Below are 15,166 nucleotides of genomic sequence, written 5' to 3'. Positions count from 1 at the left end.
ATGGAAAGGTTGGAGGTTCGAGTACACCCAGAGGTGTGTCAGCAGAAACGCCTAGCAATCTAATTCTGAAAAATCAGCCACTGAAAACCCTATGGAGTTCTACTCTGATACACATGGAGTCGCCGTGAGTTGACCGATGGAATCGACTCGGCAGCAACTGGCTCTGGTCAGCAAACATAATGTCATAAGATATCCAGAAACGGGTAAGGATATCCACTTGATTCCTTCAGAGATTAAGAGATTGGTATTCAAAATTTAAGATCTCTAGATATACTAACTTTGTTCACTTGCAAAGCATCCCTGTGCTCTTGTAAGACAGTGATGTATGATCAATATAAAACAATTATTTTAAAATATAGGAAATGATATCCAAGCGAGGTGTTTTCTAGGGCTATTAAACTGGTTCCAAGGGCACTTAGAATTATTGGGAGGATTCGCAACATTGTTTGAATAAGTGCACTGCTTCCTTAAGTGATTAAAGAAACAACAGGCATAATTCTATCAGAAAAAGTAAAATGTTTCATTATACCCTAACTTTTAGTATTGACGTTCTTATGCTACAACTATAAATGAAAACAGGTGTCTCGAATAACATTGTTAACAAAAAACATTTACTGACATGGTGCGTGGTGGAGTAAGATACATCATAAACCACTATTTACTAGAAATGGTATCAGAGATTTCCACAGTTAAATCGTTTATAATTATGCTATGAAGGAGAATGCTACAGCTTTTCTCCAACTCTGATACATACATTAGATACTGACAATTTTGAATGAGATCAAAAGTGGGGTGGGTGTCTGCAAGCTTTGTGAAGAAGGGGACTCTTTCCCACAACCATATCACTAGTGCCTAGCACAGCGTTTAGCACAAAGTGGGTAAATGAATGTAAGTATCTACACAAAGGAGTACTAGATAAATATTTGAACAAACTCAATACCTGCCCAAGGCTCCCCCATATTTTTGCTTGAATAGAAGGGTACATCTGTTTCTCATTTATGGTCATTGTTATCAGCTTATCAAGAATGGCAGTAACTCTTTGTCGTTTGGCATCATCATTATGCTTACAAAAACGGACTAGATTTGACAGCCATGGAGTCATGTATTCCAAACAAAGGTGCTTCAATTCAATACCTGGAAAACAAACAAAACACTATTAGCAATATATGGTCAATGAAAATTATATTAACAATTATTTTTAAATAAAAGATTTAAAAAAAAAAAAAAAAAGGTAAAAACCATTACCTAGAGTCAGGCCTGGAGAAAAGAGACTTGGCAAATATATTATTGAAGGTACAGATAGAGAAGAAGGATAACAAGCCTTGAATAAAGTAATTTTAAAAGCCAGTAAGCCAATATTCAAACAGTTTTATTTTCCCCCTTTTTAATCACTTCTAGTTAAAAATTTTTTTATTAAGTTTTACTTGTAAAAAACCATAGAAACCTGGTAAAAGAAAAGCACCACCACAAAAACAAAGCTGACATTAATATACTGGCGGAACACCTCATTTTTCCTCATACTTTAAAATCTAGCAAATCAGAATTATGCCATATGTGCAGTTTTGTACTAAACATTTTTTCACTAAACATTATATTGAGATTTCACTCATCATTAAAAATTATTCAGAAACATTAAAAAATTTTTATTTGGAAATAACTTGAGACTTATAAAAAATACAAAAACAGTATAAAGTTCTTTTTTAATGGCTTTGTATTATTTCATCATTATATTCTATAATCAGTCCTTTATTGTTTGACTTTTAGACTGTTTCAATTTTTAGCTATTACAAATAATGCTGTATGAAGTTTAAAAACAGGCAAAACTATAACAGTTGTCACCCTTGGTGGGGAGATGGTACTGACTGAGAGAGGAGTCTTCTGGATGCTGGAAAAGTTCTGTATCATGATCTGGGTGGTAGTTACACAATTTACATGTAAAAATTCATCAAGCTCTTTTAACATTTAGACACTTTACTGATTAATCTGCCAGACTGATAGCTGAATATGTTATCTCACTATTTCTTCAATTTGCATTTCCTTGATTTTAATAGTGAACTTCTTAAAATATAAGTATTCTTTTCTGGTGAGATCTATGTTACTGTTAATCCATTTTTCTTATTAATCTATAAGAACGCTTCGTGATTAAATATATTAACCTTTTCTCATATTTGCTACAAGTATATTTCTAGTATTTCATTATCTTTTACTTTTTAAAATACAGATGTTTTGTTGTCAGATTTGTTCACCATTTCCTTTATGTTTCCTTCTATCACTTTTTTGGTTTGCAAGTCTTTATTTACCCAGAAAGTAATTAATCACTTCTTACTTTTTTTTAAAAAAAAAAGAAAAGCAATTCCAGTTTTTACATTCAACTCTTATATGTAGCTAAAACTTATTTTGGCATCTTGTGCTGAAGACAAGTCCAAATCTGATTCATTTCCCAGCTTCATTTGTTAAATGGTTTAACGCTTCCCCCATAAGTTTGTGATGCTTCTTTACCAATTTCTCTTTAATGATCTGATTACTGATTCTTGAACACTCCTGTTTTACCTATTCAACCATTATAATGTGTTCAGACATCTGTTATAGCACATTTCTCTCATTTTCATTTCCTTTCAATATTCTCTTAGTTATTTTTGTGCTTTCAAGTGAAATTTAGAATCATTTTAAGTTCTACCTCCATTTTAAATCCAAAAATCCCATAGCTATTTTGATGGGATTGCAGTGCATTTGTAAATTAATCTGGGAAGAACTGTTTATCCAGGAACAAGATATGCCTTTACATTCATTCCAATCTTTTTTTACTTTAGTATCTCTCAATAAATCTTTGTACTTTTTTTTAATCAGTCTCACATATTTTCTTATTAGGACTATATTCTTACATATTTCATTATTTAAAACAATTAGTGACTTAATTTCAATGAATTGTCAAAGTTTTCAATCACCTAACACAGAAAAATCAAGAAATGTGTTTGAATGCAGGGAAAAAAAAGGTTATATATTGCGGGGAGAGAGAGAAAAGGGAAGAAAATGTCAGGCAACCGGCTGGGAGAACAGCAACACTTATACTACTATACGAAGATAGACAGATGTGAAGAGTACAGGTTAAATTTATTAAACCCATGTCCAGGGGCTGAATCTGAACCCTGCATATGTGCCACTGCAACCTCTGTGAACCATACATGTACAATGAAACCACAGTTCAAAGTCAACCTGAAGATGAGAGAAAATGGCTACTTCCCTAAAACGAAAGGACATTTTACTTAACTACTCATCTGGAATTTTCTGCTAAGAAGAGAAATGCTAAAGCTAATTAAACTGAAACATGATGAAAAAAATACTCCGTAAATGGTCCAGAGATATGTAAGGTATCAAACCTTGCCACTGACAAGGTGAATGACTTCACTGGCAAATTCTGTAATGAAAAGGGATTTCTTTGAGTCTTCTCAGAATCACTGTTATTATTAAAGAAAATTACCATTACTTACTAGATTTGCTAAATCCAGAAATACACTCTTCCAAAAATTCTAAGGTGAGGTGTGGCTCATTGGCTGCCAGTGTCTTACTAATAGAGACAATAAAGAGGGTGTTGTTGGCAGGGATGCATAAACCTGATGTCTCTAGTAACTGGCCCTCGATTTTTAAATTAAAGGTACAAGTTAAGGCACACAGAAGGTTATAGGCGGCTGACCTAGGAGAAAACACAAATGAAGTTGTTTTAAAACGTGTTTTTCCTCATAATTCTAAAAATTTTTTATAATGTACAACTTGTGATTCTATTACAAAGCATAATCAGCCATTTCAAAATTTTATGATCAATTAGAGATAAAATGTTACAATTCTACAACAAACCAACTACCCCTAGATCACTTAGGCATTTTTTAAGGAACATTCTTGACATAACCAGAAGGCAGGGTACTGCGAGGCTCCTAAGACAGCTGGGTGTAGGCCTTTCTAGGAGACATTTCACTGGGACATAAAACATGAGAGGTTTATGACCCTAAGGTGGATCAACGGAAACAAGTCTGAATAAGACATACCATGTTTTTAATGAAGCCAAAACCCAAATGTGAGTCCTCCTCCCACTAGATCAAGTTACAGCAACACGATGAGGCAGCCTCTCATCAAATTCAAACGTCAAAATTTTTAATTAGCATCTATTAAATTTCTTTCCGGGTGTCCTACAAGTTACACTACAAGTTATAGCTCAAAATCAAAATTAATTTGTAATTAAGTCCTCCACTTTTCCTTTTCTGACCTCCTTCCATTATAACCATTGAAAACAAAAACCTTATAATACCCAGGTTCCATTAGAACCCAAAATTCCCTTATAAATATCCTAAAAACTTTATTTTTTTTCTCTCCTCTACAGTAAAAGAAATGGTTTAACTGCTTCGTAAATTTCAACTTTTCCTCCTCTCTAAACTTTCATCATGCTCATATATTTATGCAACAACCATACAGGGGAAAAAAAAAAGCCACTGAAATTTAAGTCTACTTAAAGGCTTTTTCCCCGGGATGACAGGCTTCAGTAAAAGCAGAAGCTGCCAGCTTCCTTTATTTCACTAGAGAAGAATGCAGGTTCACTCAAGCTAATAATTATTAGAAGAATGTTAGTCTTCTTGTATGAAGAATTCTGAATTGGAAACTAAAGGTAGGTTTATAGCTCCATTATCCTAAAATTGGAATATTAATGTTACTATTTCTAAGCTTATGTACCTCTTGCTAATTTGTAGGAATTTTGAGTTAAACAATTTTGACATTGCTTTACTCTGTATGTTTCAACAAGCTATAAAGAATTGGAGTTCCTCAAACTGGGGTTAGGTGTCACAGACCTTCTGAGATAATGAAAGCTAAGTATACATACAATTTTACCCACAATTTCTGGGAGACTGTAGACCAGATAAAAAAGAATCTTGTGGTAGATCTTTTTTTTTTTTCTTTTAAATAGGGAGAAACTGGAATCCTAAAAGGCCCAATATAAAACCTGGGTTTGTCATGAACCCTAGGGATAATTTTCTGAAGCTGAAAATTTTTATCTATAAGTATCTTGTCAGTCTCAAGGTACTTGGGGCAAGGAATTATTCTAACATACAAACGCGAGGGGGAAAAGGAGGAAGGGCTATGAAGAGACGAAGGCAGGAAAAGGCAGGGGAGAGGAAATAATATTTACTGAGCACAAACTATTTGCTAAGTTTTATACTATACTACCACATATATTATTTATTAAACCTTTGTAGCTATATGAGGAAGGCACTGTTACCTTCATTTTACAAATGAGGAAACTAGAGCTCAGAGAACTTTGGTACCTTGCCCAAAGTCATACATACCTAAAAGTAGTAGACCTGGATTTAAAGCAAATCTACTGACTCCACAGGCCATGCTCTTTCCACATCCACATTCAAATTATTAAGCCCGAATAGGACCAATTACACTATACTCAGAAGTCATCTGTATTTGTCTTAAGATTTCTTTCAAGAATTTTTTAAAGTCGCGTAAGTGGAAAGTATGCAATAATGTTATTGTTTGAGTTACTGCACATTAGGCCATCCTCTGTCAAACAACGTAAATCTAATTCGACTGTTAGGAAACTTAACTAAAGGATGCAGAGGAGGACAGACTTAATTTAGGGGTAGGAGATAAAAAATTTTTTTTTTTCTTTTTAAAAATCTGCCATGTTGTCTGTTTCAGATGGAAGTTTCCTGGAGAAAGAACATATATTTGTTTAGTATGAATCACTTTATCCAGAATTCCACAGTTCATGTGAATACCCCAGAACTTGATGAAGTCATGCTGGTTAACCAACATAACATACCTTCCTATTTATAGTATTAAGGTAGAGGCTGCTTTAAAAGTTTATTAAGTGATTTCATTCTAAAAGCAACAAACCCTGAATAAAGTTGAAGTGAGACTGTAAAAGACCTACCGTAAACTAGGGTCTGAGCTGCCCAAATTAAGTAACGCAATATTGAGCAGTGTCCCAGGGACGTCTTTTGGCCGAATCTTGGTGTGCTGGGGAATGGAGTCAGGCTGTGACAGCTCCCAACGTGTCCGGATGTGAATGATGGACTGGACAATGGCTTCACACTCCTGGTGCATGAAGGTGAGTGGTGTGCCCTGGTTTGCAATGGTTAAGGTGAACTGGTTCTCATCCACTAGGCAGATCTCTTCAATTTCCGAGGCATAATAGATATCGTTTAGAAAGACTGACTGCCCCAGGACTTTTGTTCGTTCTGCTGAGGTTACCTGAACAGCAGTAGAACCAACCTGGAAAGTGGTAGTGAGGGGATGGGGTGTAGAAAGAATTAAATCCTATTATGTAGACTTAAGAGAGGCACCAAAAACCAACCAACCAATCAGAACACCATGTTTGCCATTTAAGGAAGAGTTACCACCATTATATATTCAACCAGATTCAATAATGATTGTGATACATGCTCTTAAAAGAGACTGAATACATCAAAAAAGTTTTTCCTTTTCAACAAGCTAAAGAATCCCACAGACAATTACTGATTTTATTCTGAAGGTTCATGTTCCTCACTCTGCAAAAAGTATGTAATAATCAGAACTCCGACTAGGCAATTTCTACTATTTTCCTACCATTTGCAGGTATGAATATATAGCAAACTTCCTCTCTCTAACATTCTTCTGCCTCCAACCCAATCTAGAACATAATTAAGTGTACACTTCTCACATCTTCCGCAGGACCCCCATGAAGATAAAAATCTTGGTCTTCCTACATCTGGAAATCACTTCACATGTGACTCACTACTATGACAGGGACACCTGGAGGAGTCAGGATGTATTCTGGTTAGTGAGGAAAGGCATGAATCATTTATATAACACGGAGCGAAACTTACTTTGATAGAAACTTTGGTGTCTTTGTGAGCTAGCTTGAGAGCGTTGTGGAATACCTTCAAGTCTTCTTCTAAGGCCAAGGTGGCAGCGGGTAGTTTCTGTTGTTCATGTTCTATGTGCTCAGCCAGTTTCCCAGGACAGTCTATGAAAATGAGCCTTTTGCTGCCTTTGAGGCCCGTCAGCAGCCGCTCATGATACTTGGTGTACTCCCTGACCCAGGAGTTACAGTTATAGACATACACTGCACTGACATTGTCATAAGCAAAGCCAGGAAAAACAACAAACCACTTGGAGAGAAAGTCCGTTTTAAAGCGATTACTAGGCCCAGTATGGGTAAGGTCCACTACAATTTCATATGGCTTTGCATAATATGGCTTTAAAGTCAGCAAGACATGGTATATCAGCAAGTCACCATTGATTTGACCAGTTTTGAACCTAAGAAAAATGACAAAAAGGGCACAGATGGTTAACAGACTTCTGAATATATATACAGGTATCACTAATCTATTTTATTCCTTTATTTTCTGATTAGTTCTGTACAGAGAATAATAGAACACAATTATACAAAGTCTGGATCCATTCTTTAAATCAGTTGTTCTTTAGACATTGAAAAGTAAGGCTAAGGTACAAAAAGACAAATCTCCAACATAAAAATTCTGAACAACAACAAAAACCCAAGGAAACAAACTTGCCCATCAAGTCAAGAAAGGAGGAAGGCAACAGACATTGGTTGGTTGCCTCCAGGCTTTTTAAATATCCCAGCTGAACAGTGTGGGTGGGAATGACTACCCCGGAGCTCCGGAGTGAACTGAAATGGCTTTAGCCTATCCATATATCCAACCTGGACCAGAGACTTTGGTTCAGGAATGAACACATGACTCAAATCAGGACAACCAGGGCCAAAGGGGTCTGGTTCATGGACTTTGGTTTAAACTCTTAGGAATAGAGACCTTTTCTTTCCTGATGTTTATGAACAAGGAAACACGTAGCCCTGGGAGCTGTTAGCTCATATCTTGGAGGATGAAGGAGAAGCCTGTCTAAGAACTGAAGAGAAGGAGCTGAGAAGCTGAGAGAGAAACCAGGGCCCTGGCCACATGATTTGAGTTCTGGATAATTCCTCTCCTGGGGCCAAGTTTATGCCTGGGCTATTCAGTTGTGTGAGCTAATGAATTCCATTAATTGGTTTAGCCATGTTAGGACATGAATACTTATAACCAAAAGAATGCTAATTGATGTCAGTAACCATGATGAGAACACGAGAGCCCAGAAGAACATGTTACTAGAATTTCTAATTAAAACAACCCATATTAACTTACCCCTAATAGTCTATGCTTGATGACTCTGGTTATAGTACTACAAAGTAGACTAAGAAATATCCTCACCTCAGAGTTTTTCATCTTTTTGGGAGGGGATAAGATAAAAATATGGCAAGTTATGATTTTAAAACAAAAGAAAAATATTTCAAGATAAAAGAAATGAGGTCGTATACAACCATTTATCAAAGGACCTACAGAGAAAAATACAGCTACTGAGTTCAGAAGAGGCAGAGATCAACACAAACTGGGTAGTCAGTGAAAGCTATACAGAATATGCAAGGGCTGAACGGGGCAGGAGTAGAATTTAGAACTCAACAAGAGGAGGGGATCAGGAAGGCATCATGGAGGGAGAAAAACTGGCAGAGAAATACGTAACTGGATGTACTGAGAAAACAGTCAACTAGTTTGGCTGAAATGGAGGATTCAGGTAGGATAGTTTTGAAAGATAAAGCTGGAAAAATAAATAATAGCCAAACTGTGAAGGGATCTTAACTGTTTAACCAAGGGGCTTAGATTTTCTCCCGGGGGCTCAGTATTTTTCATAGTAGTTTTGTGGATCACCAGCATCAGAATCAACTGTGGTGCTTGACAAAAATGCAGTTTCCTGGTCTCAGTCCAGATCTACTAAATATGAATCTATGGAGTAGAGTCTGGCCATTCTTGTTGTTTTTAAACAAGCTTCTCATCTGATGTTCATGTGCACAAACATTTCTGAATCACAGATCAAAGAAAGTGATATATACAAAATGAAATTACAGAGTTGGGGGGGCTAATAAAAAAGTTATGGTAGTAGTCTAAACCAAATAAACCAAACCCATTGCTGTCAAGTCAATTCCGACTCATAGCAACCCTGCAGGACAGAGGAGAATTGCTCCATAGGTTTTCCAAGGGAACGGCTGGTGGATTCAAACTGCTGACCTTTTCATTAGCAGCCGTAGCTCTTAACTACTATGTAATAAGGATCTAAAATACTATGGTGACAATAAAAACAGGAAACAAGAAATTGATCTAAGACTTGATCAGGGCTGAAAGAAAGGACCTGAATGAAAAGAACTTGTTATATACCAAGGATCTGAGATGACAACAAACGCTGCTATCATGAACAGCAACAGATCACAAGGAACAGCCACTTTGCGACATGCTGAATCTGAGGTGATGAAAGGACACAGACGAGAATGCGTGTGTGTGTACACGTTACACGATACGAAAGCATGTTCTTTCCCATATAAGCTAGATATTTTCTCAAATCATTTTGTAGTTCCATAATTTGAGATGTCAATTATAAATATTCACTGTTTCTATTATCTGGCTAATACCCCAGGTCTGCAAACTCATGTTATCAAAATAGCCTACAGTACACAAATAAAATTTTTAGAGAAGATTTTAATAATGCAGATAAGATGCCATTTCATAATCTTTTTTGAACAATACGAATGCAGGCATATATAATGAGAAGGTCAAAAGGCCTTAAGTGGAAAACCCTCCCTGCTCTGGAGGCGGGATTTGTTCTACAAAGCCTCCTGTCATGCCAGTGGCTAACTAGACAAGTTGGAGGTTCTTCCTCCCTCTGACATGTGCTTTAGTTGCAGCAGAAAGGAAATGTGTCATCCATCTGTGGTTTGGTTTTAAAAGTGGAAAGCTAGCTGTACATATTCTTTTTTACTGCCGATTTACTTTAAGGTTCATAATCTCCAAGTCTATTCTGCTTTAAATTACTTGGAAGCTGAGCTTCAAGACAAGAAAAGACGTGGTTTATTAAAATCACATTATAAACAGATTTTGACCAAGCATTTCATAAGGTAGGTCATATATACAGCTTTTCTTACGCCTTTTCACTTATAACTTTGTACAGATTCATGTTCAAGGAACTGCTTTCAAATAGTACTTAAGAATCTCACTAACAAAGTAGAATCATAAGTGATTAAAAATGTATACTATTTTTCTTTTCTGTCCTGTTAAGTAAAACTTAAGTTAGAAGTGGAAAGATTTACAATCAACATGGAATTTTAAATTAAGATTAGGAAGGATCTGGGTTTGGATTCCACAAATTAACTGCAATGTCTTACTTGGGAAAAAAAAAGTTAAAAAAATAAATTTCTCATGACTAATGCTTAGGCACTATGAATTTTTTTGAGGATGACCAGACATAAAGAAACGATAACATAACCTAGCCTCCACGGCATACATTAGGGATGTAAAGATAGTCCTCAATTCTCAGGCATTTGTAAGGATAAGAGAAAGTCTCATTTTATTTGGGGGTGGCAGTACATCTGGCTGAAGACAATCAACAGCGGGCCTATTATCTGTCCTGTGGTAAGCACTGCTAAAATGTGTACGAATGCTATGATGCATACTACATTGTTAACGAACTAACGTGACAAGAATAAACCGAAAACAAAAAACAAACAAAAAAAAAACTCACTGCCATCGAGTCGATTAAATAAATGTTAACAATAAAATATTCTTGTAAAATTAAGCTCATTCAAATTGGTAAATTATTATAAAAGAGATATCTCAGTGGTGGTGATAAATCTTTCCTGTTAGATTACCAGTACCTATAATAAATATGCCAGTTCTATTTAAATCTTTAACCATACAGTGAATAATAAGAATTATGAATAGAACTTGTCTGTCCCCTTTTTGTACTGGAGCTTCCAAGGAGCTCAGAGCCAAAATTGAAACTCAACTTTTTCTATTAATTTTGAAACTCGTATGGTCTGTCTTGTTTTTCTATTTCATTCTAAATCCCCATGATCCTGATACTCTATTTCTTTTTAATTATTTTAACTGCTAGGTATAAATGATGATGAACAAAAATCAGTAACTTTTGTTGAACTTCTGAGATTATTAAAAAAAAAAAATCTGCTTCTCTTTCTTCATAATGCCAAGTTTTTAGGTTGGACTAGCATGTCTTTGCTTTCAGAAAGCCACTGTAACACAGGGGAAATAGAGGTGAAAAGAGAGCCACCACCATAAAACTGCTTTCACAAATACAGGGAATATATTTCTAAGTATCTGCTTTATTCTGTGCTTTAAGATAAACACCCAAGAAACAAAAAGAATACCCCCAATTCCTATTTGAAGTCCATTTTTCTTTTGATTGTTCCTTCTCAGCTTCCCCCCCCCCTCCAAAGAAGCCATACATGAAGCAAAATGCTTCATGGCCACATTTCTCTTTTACCATAAAGACTGGTGACACATTTGTTAAAGGGTGGGGAGTTTCTACAAGAATGTCCTTCAATTATTTTTTTTTAAAGGTAGAATCAAAGAAGTAAAAGCAGAAGTATCTAACTCAAACAAACATGAAGTCTAGCAAGCTTGAAAGGAAGAAGACTACATAAAGCCATAGTATTCAGTTTTAAATGATCAATAATAGCCACTTGTAATGCTAACTTCTAGCATCTAAAAATGTAACAGAAATTAAAATGTTTCTTTACACAAAGCCTTAGAATAACAGAAAGCAAATTTCAGTTGAGCAGGATAGCAAATGTTAGGCATGAGTTTATAGCTCTCAGCTACAATTACCAAAACTTCTTAGAAAACTTTATTCTTTCACAAATTAACAAATTACACTGCTATCTCAACAGATTACCAGTATACTCAAGGACATGAAACTCACAGGACATTACCTGCATCTTGCCTGGCTGATGACAACAGTTTTTTTTCTGTCCCCTGGAACAAAAGCAAACTATGCCCATCTGTGGGCTAACAATACTATCTGGGATCCAGTTATTCAAAACAAGACAGGCAAAAACCAAGATGAAAACATTAACACAAACCCTATAACTCCTGAAGTAAACTATAAAGGTAATTCTACAAGCAAGCCTGAAATAGCAACATCATCTCACATCATATCTTTAACTCCTAAATCTGAACAGATTTATACACTTTCTGTTCTCAGGAACAGTTCTCCACCAGTACAGAACACTGAAAACACAAGCAAAAGTCACAGTGAAATTCTCAAAAAGGATGTCTGTGATGAAAACAACAACAAAACAGCCATGCTAATTTGCTTCATTATAATTGCAGTGCTTTTTCTTGTCTGTACGCTTCTATTTCTATCAACTGTGATTCTGGCAAACAAAGTCTCATCTCTCAGACGATCAAAACAAGCAGGCAAGCGTCAGCCTAGAAGCAATGGCGATTTTCTGGCAAGCAGTGGTCTATGGCCTGCTGAATCAGACACTTGGAAAAGAGCAAAACAGCTTACGGGGCCCAATCTAATGATGCAATCCACTGGAGCGCTCACAGCTACAAGGGAAAGAAAAGATGAAGAAGGAACTGAAACACTTACTAACAGATGCTTTAATGAAGAAAAATGCAAAGTAGCAATGAGAAAGACTATGGAGTAAAAATGAAGTCAGCCTGGTATTTATTGCCGGAGTGTTGGTCTAGTGGTCTAAAATTTGACATGTCAGGCCTTACAATTCAGAATGAAGTGGTGGGAAGGGCAGAGGCATGGCTGCTTACTTCTTACTTAAATTGTGCACTTATGTCTTGACACTGAATATTTTAAACGGCAAATAATAAAGCAAGCATTTGGGGAAGGTTTGTAAGATGAGTCGAGGGAGCTGGCCAGAAGAGGTAGAAAGGGATAATTAAATAAGTATTCTCTATTCAGCAACAGTTGTTAGATGATCTTTCCTTGAATGTAATTAAACTTAGAGTTTAGAGCCAAGCATATGCTTCAACATCTAATAGAAGTTGAATTCCTAACGTATAGAGTTGAACTGTATAGTTTTAATGGTACTTTCTTTGCCGGATGTGGCAGAATCCATACCAGCTCCTATTTCAACACAGCTAATTTTAGGCTAGATGTTTTCATCTTTACATATGGCACACAAAAGAAAATGTTTCTCTACTATAAATATTAAATTAAACCTTTTAATTTTGTATAGTGAATTAAGACTAGTTAAAATAAAACTGTGTGTATATTAATACTTGTACTTACTTTACTCTCTTAGAGAACACATTGTAAAGATCAATAGGAAACAGGGCACAACTAAAATAGATGAGACTTATGGCCACATCAGAAGGCTAACTGTAAATATAAAATACGCCTTACTGTTTAAGTTGTAACGTGCATCTTTTCTATAAATGCTCATTGAAGTAGTAATAGCAAATATCCAAAGCTTGCCTAATTTTTGGGCTTCAAGGGTGCAAAAGTGGCCTAAAAGATGACCAATTTTATGTTTTATATCTACTATTTAAATTTTCAGTAATATCCAGTGACATGAGAAAAAGAAGGTGTGTGAGTGTGTGTGTTGATCAAGTATGGAAAAAACCAAAGGCTTTAGATAATTATTTACACCTTTAAAAAAATTAGCTTTAAGTAAAATAACGACAGATTTAAATCAAGACTTCCATCTTCAATTAAATATATTACAAAAGTTAATTTGAGAGACTTTCCAACTATCTACTGAAACTGACACAGGGCATACTAATTGAAGACTAGGCTACATTTTTAAAACTTTCATGCCTTACTGAACATTTATTTTGGGCAACAGGTCAGCTTTTTCTTTCTTTTTTTGCAAGTATGACCACAATCTTACTCTCCCTTCTAGGTTAGTGATTCTCACCCTGTCTGCATATCAGAATCACCGGAAAAGCTTTTAAAAAACACCAATGCCTAATTCTTCTCCCTCTCTCACTTCTGATTCAATTGGAGTGAGTGAGTTTCAGGCACTGGCAATTTTTGCAAAACTCTCTAGGTGATACTGCTCTTGGTCATCAAATTTACTTCTTCAAAGTTCTGTGGCCCCAAAGATCTAGATTACATTTTAAAATGAGGAGAAAAAATAAAGATAATTTTATTACAATTTACTGCCAATTAGTCAAAAAATTCATTCCCTAAACAAATTATAACCATGTTATCCCAGCTAAACGCCAGCAAAGTAAAAAGGAAAGCAAGAGAATACTCAGGAGCCTGAGCTGCAGTGGACTATGCCAATCATGGTGACATCGGATTATCTTTTGAGGGGTAAAAAATGGTCCGGGCTGCAAATGAAACTGGGCAAAGCTCCCTATTTTGTGCAAATTAAAAATCTGAGATTGCACACCAGAACAAATAGTGATAACTGCAAAGTACTCCTTGAATCAAGTATTGTAAATAAATACTTGCCAGAGGAAGTTAAAACCATTAGTATCATTTTAAAAATAATTAACTAGACAACTACTTTTATATTCAACATACAGGTCAAATATTTTCTCACAAAACAGGACATTTCCACTGGCAGGAATATTTAAAATTCAGCACTGCTACTTGGTTATTAAAATATTCACCATCAGAATGATACCATCCAATGACAGCTCATGAACGTAACAGCAAGCACTTCCTGCAAACTTGACGGGTATGTAAAGACGATAGGTAAGATATCTTTGAGTTCAAATTAAATCAGTCATTATTAAACAAAAAAAAAAACTAATTTATTTTCTACCCCTGAATTTTATGGTCCACCAGATTAATTCAAGGATTTTTAAATAGCGATTCAAAAAGTTTTATAGCATTTTGATTACATTCCGCCATATATTATGCCCCCTTTAAAAAACAAAAAAGTGTTTCCTTTCATACCAAGTTATAAGTATCTTGAAGTTAAGAACTAGGTCTACCCTCAAGAAGACTGGAAGAGAAGAGAAGTTCCTCGATATGATTCTGGGCATATATGAAAAACCAACAGTCAACATTATACTTAACGGAGAAAGACTGAGAGCTTTCCCCTTGAATTTAGGAGCAAGACAAGGGTGCCTGCTTTCAGCATTTCTATTCAATATTATATTAGTAGTTCTAGCCAGAGCAATAAGACAAGAAAAAGAAACAAAAGGTATCCATATTGGAAAAGAAGTAGTAAAATTATTATCCTCTATTTGAGGATGACATGCTTGTTTATATAGATAATCTAAGAGTCCGCAAGAAAACTTCTAGAGCTAATAAGGAATTTAGCAAAGTTGCAGGGTACAAACAAAAATCAGATGAGTTTCTACACAAAGGGAAA

General features: G+C 35.6%; 2 protein-coding genes across 3 annotated transcripts in view; one reads left to right on the top strand and one right to left on the bottom strand.

The window, feature by feature from the left end:
- The window catches only part of NF1 (neurofibromin 1), a 256,616-nt gene that overhangs the window by 38,256 nt on the left and 203,194 nt on the right, over positions 1-15,166 (bottom strand). For both annotated transcript variants that reach the window (XM_004385390.1, XM_004385389.2), the window contains 4 exons: positions 6,861-7,293; positions 5,927-6,267; positions 3,489-3,691; positions 941-1,134 (listed from right to left, as the gene is read on the bottom strand). In XM_004385390.1, the coding sequence (XP_004385447.1) occupies positions 941-1,134; positions 3,489-3,691; positions 5,927-6,267; positions 6,861-7,293 (1,171 nt within the window). The remainder of the gene's footprint in view (positions 1-940; positions 1,135-3,488; positions 3,692-5,926; positions 6,268-6,860; positions 7,294-15,166) is intronic.
- EVI2A (ecotropic viral integration site 2A) lies at positions 9,736-14,625 on the top strand. Its single transcript, XM_012558113.2, has 2 exons — positions 9,736-9,973; positions 11,762-14,625. Exon 2 carries the CDS (start codon positions 11,783-11,785, stop codon positions 12,524-12,526), a length of 744 nt encoding a protein of 247 aa, XP_012413567.1. The 5' UTR covers positions 9,736-9,973; positions 11,762-11,782; the 3' UTR covers positions 12,527-14,625.

The sequence above is a fragment of the Trichechus manatus genome, unplaced genomic scaffold, assembly GCF_000243295.1.
Source record: "Trichechus manatus latirostris isolate Lorelei unplaced genomic scaffold, TriManLat1.0 scaffold00138, whole genome shotgun sequence".
In the NCBI taxonomy this organism is placed as follows: Eukaryota; Metazoa; Chordata; class Mammalia; order Sirenia; family Trichechidae; genus Trichechus; species Trichechus manatus.
Note: the sequence above shows the minus strand (reverse complement) of the source record. Positions and strands in the feature narration are given on the sequence as shown.